At 34.5% G+C, this 8,597-nt stretch overlaps 1 protein-coding gene across 1 annotated transcript; it reads left to right on the top strand.

The window, feature by feature from the left end:
- Nucleotides 1–1,463: 1,463 nt before the first annotated feature.
- Nucleotides 1,464–2,215, top strand: LOC149234504 (thylakoid lumenal 15.0 kDa protein 2, chloroplastic-like). Its single transcript, XM_089368291.1, has 2 exons — nt 1,464–1,606; nt 1,699–2,215. The coding sequence occupies exons 1-2, from the start codon at nt 1,464–1,466 to the stop codon at nt 2,213–2,215; spliced, it is 660 nt and encodes a 219-aa protein (XP_089224417.1).
- The last annotated feature ends 6,382 nt before the right edge of the window (nt 2,216–8,597 follow it).

Here is an 8,597-nt window from a genome sequence, read left to right as displayed (position 1 = left end):
AGCAATAAAAGTCCCAGAATTCTCCATGTCTCTGACCACTATATCTTATTTGCACTGTTTCATAAATGTAGTTTAGAAGTGCAAACATAAATTTAAGGACATTTTATAATTATATGTAAATCATTTTTGGTTTTGATTTATAAAGTTTATACCAAGATTTATCTCGGTGCCTGCTTCGATTGAGTGTCGTAGTTTCTTAGTCTACGTATCCTCATTCTGGTGTGTTCCTGGCCTTATAGGTGGAATCAGGTGGCTCAAATTTTTGGTGCATTCAGTCTTTCGTGATTAGACCCATCTCCAGTATCTCATGGCAACTCAAGCTCAAGCCTCAACAAGCAACCATCAAGAGCATTCTGAGTCTTTCTCCACCCCCAGTTAAAATGCCACTCAGTTCCTGTTGTGTTATCTCTTTTAAGTCATTCTCTTTCCTCTCCATTTTCAATTACAAGCCCACCTTCAATCGCATAAAACACTCATACTCTGTCAGTCAATGTACACCCGATTCAATAACCCACAACTTCAACCCCTTTCAGATCACCTTCAAAAACCTAGGTATTTCTTAGTTGATATATGCACAACACAAAAACAACATTCTCAAGGATGTGGGTAAGCAAACTCTGTCAATGGCATCCATGCTCTTGTTCACCTTTCTGATTCAGCAAGTGCAGTTGACACCATCTTTAGCAATTACCCAAATGCTGAACTCAGACTTTCAATCCAACATGGCCTCAAAAGAGCCAGAAGCAATAAAAGTCCCAGAATTCTCCATGTCTCTGACCACTATATCTTATTTGCATTGTTTCATAAATGTAGTTTAGAAGTGCAAACATAAATTTAAGGACATTTTATAATTATATGTAAATCATTTTTGGTTTTGATTTATAAATTTATACCAAGATTTATCTCGGTGCCTGCTGCGACCGAGTGTCGTAGTTTCTTAGTCTACATATCCTCATTCTGGTGTGTGCCTGGCCTTACATGTGGAATCAGGTGACTCAGATTTTTGGTGCATTCGGTCTTTTGTGATTAGACCCATCTCCATTATCTCATGGCAACTCAAGCTCAAGCCTCAACAAGCAACCATCAAGAGCATTCTGAGTCTTTCTCCACCCCTAGTTAAAATGCCACTCAGTTCCTACTGCGTTATCTCTTTTAATTCATTCTCTTTCCTCTCCATTTCCAATTACAAGCCCACCTTCAATCGCATAAAACACTCATACTCTGTCAGTCAATATACACCCGATTCAATAACCCACAACTTCAACCCCTTTCAGATCACCTTCAAAAACCTAGGTATTTCTCAATTGATATATGCACAACACAAAAACAACATTCTCAAGGATGTTGGTAAGCAAACTCTATCAATGGCATCCATGCTCTTGTTCACCTTTCTGATTCAACAAGTGTAGTTGATACCATCTTTAACAATTACCCAAATCCTGAACTCAGACTTTCAATCCAACATGGGCTCAAAAGAGCCAGAAGCAATAAAAGTCCCAGACCTTCAACTACCCAACAACTTCACCAATGTTATTGACATAGCCAGGGTCTTATCTCTAGCCCAAGTAGTGAAGATTTCACAAGAGTTGCAGGCTTTGGAAGACAAGTCAGTGGAAAATGAGAATCCTTACAAAGTCTAGGCCATCCCCCATATCCTTCAGATAAATCCTTCGGGGACCTATGGCGCCCTGATGACAGGACTGTGATTATAGTAGAGGACATCTCTTCCCCAAACATCTTGAATTTCGGCACAGGACTAACAGTCGGTTCCAGGCTTCCTCGTCAATTTTTTGATGAGCTGCAATCCAGGTATGGGAATCAGTTTTTTGTATTGGAAGAGGGCTATCAGGCAGCCCTTTTGAATACAATTGATGCCATCAAGCAATGCATTGTTAGGGAAGAGGGATGCAATAACGTGCCTAGTTTGACAAATGACCTGTACTTTTTAACTCTTGCGACATCCATTGCTGGGGGTTGTGTGTTTGGGTTTGCTGCTCGGCTTAGCCCTCAGGGCAGAGTGGAGGGTTCATGGCAGTGGGTTGTTCTTCTTTCTCCTCTGTGGCTATTGTTATTTCCTTCGTTTGGGATACTTCCAATTGTGGGGAGAACTTCGGATTGGGAGCCTTTGGTAAAGAACAGCTTAGGGTTTTTAGGAGCAGCTGCTGCTTTTTATCTGACACCCATCTTTGGAAAATCACCTATTGAGAAAAAATGATTTAACTCTGATATAAAAGTCTGGGAATTTTTTATTTTGCAGAAGTTCAGGGCTCAAATGCAACTCATGTTTATTAGTATCCTCAGGAGGGTTGCAATGGCTGCTTATAATTTTTTTCAATGTAGCCTTATGTTAAGGGTTGTCCCTGTGGCATATCTGAACCTATCTCTCTTATATGGGACTATTAATCCACTGTTTGCATCGAAGGAAATGGAGATATAACACTGAGAGTGATCATGCAGGACTGCATCGATTAATGGGTCTCCTTCACATATCCACCATGCTCTATAGTGAGATGTAATTGGCTCTCATTGTTGTAATTGACTTTGTGTTTCTCTCGCCAAAACAATACTATAATTAGCTGTAAAGTTCCCAAGTCTGACATTCTCTATGCTCAACAGCCCTGTTATTCTGGTTTTAGTTACATTCAGCAAAGAATAAATTTCGTTTTGATTTGTGTAAAATAAACCTTTTATTGCAGGCATTATATTGTTTTTTATTTCAGGATTTTTTTCTTTTCTTTTGAATTTATGTTGTTCATTGATCTAGAGTGCTAATGATTTTGCTAAGGGCTTGCCTCCATCAATCATGAAAATGAATTTAGAGGAATTTATTATGGAGTGTTAAAACATAGCAGAAATGGAATTTTCTATGTTAGTACATAGTAAATCAGATTACACAGGATAGAGTAAATAGTATATACCCTTGTTATCAGGTGCATAAATTATAAATATGCATTGTATTCTTCTCAGGTTACTACTCATAAAAGTCATATGTCCAAATTGTATTGAACAAGTTTCATATGGTATGTTGGTGCATTACCTGATGCTAAGGGTCCCCTTGGGCTTTTTCGATGGGTTTCCTTGTTTGGGAAGGTTCCAAAGTGTCCTACCTCAAGGCCAAATTCCAGTACGTTAACACTGTCAAGCTAGAATCTGGAAACTATACAGTTCTCTTTCTATTTATCTGAATTTTTGTCACTTATTCCATTATTATCATTCGATAGGATTCCTGTTTACATATCTAATATTTGATGATTTATTTAACAAGTGGTTATTGAGCTCCCTTACATCCTCTTCCACACAGTTATGTACACTTTTATCGTTTACAGTATGGTTAAGTTCAAGTGGACAGCTAAGAAGTTTGGCTGGCGCCCTGATGACTGGACTGTGATTATAGTAGAGGACATCTATTCCCCAAACATCTTGAATTTCAGCACAGGATTAACAGTGGGTTCCAGGCTTCCTCATCAATTCTTCAGTGAACCACAGTCCAGGTATGGGAATCAGTTTTTTGTATCGGAAGAGGGCTATCAGGTAGCCCTTTTGAATACAATTGATGCCATCAAGCAATGCATTGTTAGGGAAGAGGGATGCAATAACGTGCCTGGTTTGACAGATGACCTATACTTTTTAACTCTTGCGACATCCATTGCTGGGGTTGTGTGTTTGGGTTTGCTGCCTGGCTTAGCCCTCAGGGCAGAGTGGAGGGTTCATGGCAGTGGGTTGTTCTTCTTTCTCCTCTGTGGCTATTGTTATTTGCTTCATTTGGGATACTTCCAATTGTGGGGAGAACTTCAGATTGGGAGCCTTTGGTAAAAAGCAGCATAGGGTTTTTAGGAGTAGCTACTACTTTTTATCTGACACCCATGCTTGGAAAATCACCTATTGAGAAAAAATGATTTAACTCTGATATAAAAGTCTGGGAATTTTTTATTTTGCAGAAGTCCAGGGCTCAAATGCAACTCATGTTTATTAGTATCCTCAGAAGGGTTGCAATGGTTGCTTATAAATTTTTTCAATGTAGCCTTATGTTAAGGGTTGTCCTTGTGGCATATCTAAACCTATCTCTCTTATATGGGACTATTAATCCACTATTTGCATCAAAGGAAATGGAGATATAACACTGAGAGTGATCATGTAGGACTGCATCGATTAATGGGTTTCCTTCACATATCCACCATGCTCTGTAGTGAGATGGAATTGGTTCTCATTGCTGTAATTGACTCTGTGTTTCTCTCGCCAAAACAATACTATAATTAGCTATAAAGTTCCCAAGTCTGACATTCTCTATGCTCAGCAGCCCTGTTATTCTATTATTCTGGTTTTAGTTACATTCAGCAGAGAATAAATTTCATTTTGATTTGTGTAAAATAAACCTTTTATTGCAGGCATTATATTGTTTTTTATTTCAGGATTTTTTTCTTTTCTTTTGAATTTATGTTGTTCATTAATCGGGAGTGCTAATGATTTTGCTAAGGGCTTGCATCCATCAATCATGAAAATGCATTTAGAGGAATTTATTATGGAGTGTTAGAACATAGCAGAAATGGAATTTTCTATGTTAGTACATAGTCAATAAGATTACACAGGATAAAGTAAATAGTCTATACCCTTGTTATCAAGTGCATAAATTATAAATATGCATTGTATTCTTCTCAGGTTACTACTCATAAGAGTCATATATCCAAATTGTATTGAATAAGTTTCATATGGTACGTTGGTGCATTAAACAGTATTCCTGCAATATTTATTTTGCAATTTAGCTATGAAGGGTAGCTTGTCCTGTTGGAACAGTGAAACCAGGAAGAAAGTAAATGAAAATGAAGCAAACACAGAAAATTGAAGCTTTTTTTCCTATACCATCAATATTCTCCATGTCTTTGACCACTATATCTTATTTGCAATGTTTCATAAATGTAGTTTAGAAGTGCAAACATAAATTTAAGGACATTTTATAATTATATGTAAATCATTTTTGGTTTTGATTTATAAAGTTTATACCATGATTTATAACAGTTTATATTTTGTAATTTGATGATGATTTATAATAGTTTACATTTTATAATTGGATGAAAATGATGGTTTATAATCATTTATAAAATAATTAATGAATAAGTACATTGTTAAGATACATTTTATGTTATAATCACAAATTAAAACTTATAAATAATCCCACTGCCTCACCTTGGAAAAATAAATCTTTTATAGGGTAACTACTATAAGTTAAAAGCCTATTCCAAGGGTACTATGAACACTGATCTTGGGCCAACACACTTCCCAAGATCCTTATCCATTTGGACAAAAGCTTTTGCGTTTTTTAAATAGTTGATGATGCCACTTAGGTCAGCGCTGTCATTTAGTTCTATGTCTTTCACTTGCTGCATAAATAACATTACATTTAGTTCTATGTATTTTACTTTCTGCATAAACAAAATTACATATACTAGAAAAAATAAATTGACATAGACTTTACTTCATGAAGAACTTTAATAACTTATTCTCACTTATTATAACAATTAATATTAAAACGAATTAATTTTATATATAAAAACAACTTTTTAATCAATAACATTTTTAATAGCTCTCACATATTACAATAATTGTATCAAGAAAAGCAGTTTATTTTGGAATAGAGTTTTCAATTTTTTACTATTTAAAAAATAAAAATGAATGGATGATTTAGATTTAATAATCTGATAATATTTTTCATTTTATAGACAATCCGGTGAATGATATCCAGAGTTTTCAAATAATGTTTTTGTTTCAAAGGTTATGTAGTGTGTTTTTTACAAATTTCAGCATTACATAAATGAAATTAGTGACAATTTAAATTAAATGAATGATAAATTGAATGACACACAAGTGTATCAACGTTTATCCATTTAATTTATGTCTCTATGCTAGTTAATATTGAAGTGAGTTAGCTTTAAATATGATTACAATGTTTTTTTTCAATTTGTTTTGCTTTGAAGTAATTTTGATGTTTAACATATATATATATATATATATATAATTAATTAATTTTTTATGCCATTTTTCTTTTCAAAGGAAGTATTTTAACAATATCTTAATTTTTATCTTCTTTCTTTAATAATCAAAATGCCATGTCGATTTACACAACCATGTTTTCATTATTTAAGGGAAACAAGATATTTGAAATTTTAACATTTTGAGACATGAAACGTGTTATGCGCTTATCTCAAACCTATCTCACCCTATAAGCGAACATAGCTGACCCTTGTTAGAACTTTATATAACCTTATATGACCTATAATATCTATCCTCAAGTTTCTCCATCCTTTTATTTTTGAGAGATTTCTACTTATATGGTTGTAGCCTTAGGAATACCTCCCACTTTCCAAACTTGTGTTGATTACAATGTTGAACCTATTGAGACTTTATCCTATATTGGACCAATTTGAGATTCTCATTTAGTTACTTCAATATTTTTTGGCTTTCTGTAGTTCCCTACTCTAGTGACTAGATTTGATATTGGCTTAACCTTGATATAGCCTTATGGAATGTAAATTATTCTTTGAGGACCTTAGGTCGAGGATCCAACTATTTTTACTATTGTTATTAGTGAATGTGATGTACCCAATTAATGTTATTAATGGTTATGATGACGACTGTGATGTACCTAATTGATGATTTTATTATATGCTGCCATGTTTACATATTCTAAGGATCAACTTTGGATTCCATTTAACAATTATGTGATGATTATGTTTTAATGTTATTGATGGTTACTTGAATATGGTAGGAAACCACCTAGATGCACATGCATAGTATGGGTCAACAACCTCTGGTTTGATTTTTTTATTTTTTTTACTATTGATACTAGAATTCAGGTTTTAACTAACATTTTTCTATGGTTACTAATGTCATGATAGTGATTGCATGTATATGTTAGTTTCTTGGCCGAATGACTCACACATGACTCATGAGTGCTAGAGTTGTATAGGACAAATGGACTTTCATGGCAGGGATGGAACAACATCCTTGATTCTACCTGCTAGCACTCTCGGCATGACTTAGGTTGGAGGGTATTAAGATGTCGTTGCCTTTAAGCCCACGATGCCACAAGGGCAGACCCTAGATTGGGATGCTTATGAGGATTACTGAGGGGCATGCATCAAGGCAGATTCCTTAATACCCAACACCATTAGTCTCACAACAAAGGGTGACAGAAGAGATGATAGTGGTCTTCTTCATCGTGCCTAATTTTTCCACTTAGTTATGAATCCCTAAAGGGCAAACAATGTGACACCCTTGAAATTTCAAAAAAAAGTTCTTGAAAGGCATGACTAACTTTGCACCCTTAACATCAGAAAAAAATGGATGGTAAATGATGGTTCACACTCATGCAATGATAAACACAAACACATAATGAAAGTAAAAGGGTTTTGAGGAAAATTTAATTAAAATTTAAGTAAGTGATCCTACCATCCTTACCTTTGAAGCGTATATATATATCTATATATATATATATATATATATATATATATATATATATATATAGATATATAAAAGTTATTCTAAAAACAAAGAAAAAGATGGGACATAAAATCAAAATAGAAATATTAATCCAATAACAATTTACTCTCATTAAGAAAGGGAGTTGTGCATGAAATTACAAAATAACAATTTAAAAATATGAGAAAATGAAATTCATGAGAGATCCTCTATGTGGCAAGAGCATAACACAAAAATATCCAACTATGGTTTTAACTTGGGAAAAATCAAGGAGTAGTTGGGGGACAAAATTTGAGACCTATTTGTTGACTTAGTAAACACAAAATAGGGGGTATAAATTAGGATCAAGGGACAACTAGGAGATTAAATATGGAAGCATGTGTGGATCAAGGAAAATAGATTTTTTAATGAGGAATTAAGAAAATAATTTCATGAGACCTTTGGTGAGGCGATGACACATGAATAGATGAATAACTAAAATATTGGAATAAAGAAAATAATTATTTTTGCATGAGGTGCCAAGTGTCACTATTGAAAATTTTTATAAAAGAGGGAGAAAGTTAGTGAGAAAGGGACTTTTTGAACACCCTACTACTGGATTAATATCCTAATGACATTGTGTACTTACAGTAACTATCAATATTTGTGGTGATTTTAGTAAAAATTGAGGTCATGTTCTTCTGTTCATCTCCTCAATGGGTATTGAATTCCCTTCTTCATCATAATGTTTGTAAGATTTATTTCTTTCTTTCGTAGGCTTTGGCGTCCTACTTTTGTAAGCTTTATTTCTTTATTTTGTAGGCTTTTTCTTTTAATTCTTGCCTTTTTGAGCTACAGTGCTTTAAAGGAAACTAGTCTTAGCCTTTTTCTCGATCTAGGTGGTTTGTAAGGAATAAATATGATGGGACCAGCCCAACACACCACACGGTTCCGCACAATAGATTGGATTTAACACACTGTTTATGTTAATCACTAATTAAATGATTTAAATAATGATTAAACTGTGGATTAAATTATGGTTTGTGACTTGACCTCGGATATTTCTGGAATTTGGTGTGGTGGCAATTATGACCGTAGTTATTTCTCTGTACTACGCCTTGGTTTGCGCTTCCCGCTCCTTGTTC

The sequence above is a fragment of the Pinus tabuliformis genome, chromosome 8 (genome assembly GCF_031772625.1).
Source record: "Pinus tabuliformis cultivar Carrire ecotype Pingquan chromosome 8, CPIR1, whole genome shotgun sequence".
Lineage (NCBI taxonomy): Eukaryota > Viridiplantae > Streptophyta > Pinopsida > Pinales > Pinaceae > Pinus > Pinus tabuliformis.
The sequence above is the reverse complement of the archived record's forward strand: the minus strand, read 5'-3'. Positions and strand labels throughout refer to the sequence as shown.

Excerpts from the sequence above, each read along its gene's own strand:
- LOC149234504 (XM_089368291.1), top strand. The coding sequence starts at position 1,464 with ATGGGCTCAAAAGAGCCAGAAGCAATAAAAGTCCCAGACCTTCAACTA. Across the intron at positions 1,607-1,698 it reads TTGCAGGCTTTGGAAGACAA|GACTGTGATTATAGTAGAGG; the intron begins GTCAGTGGAAAA and ends CCCTGATGACAG.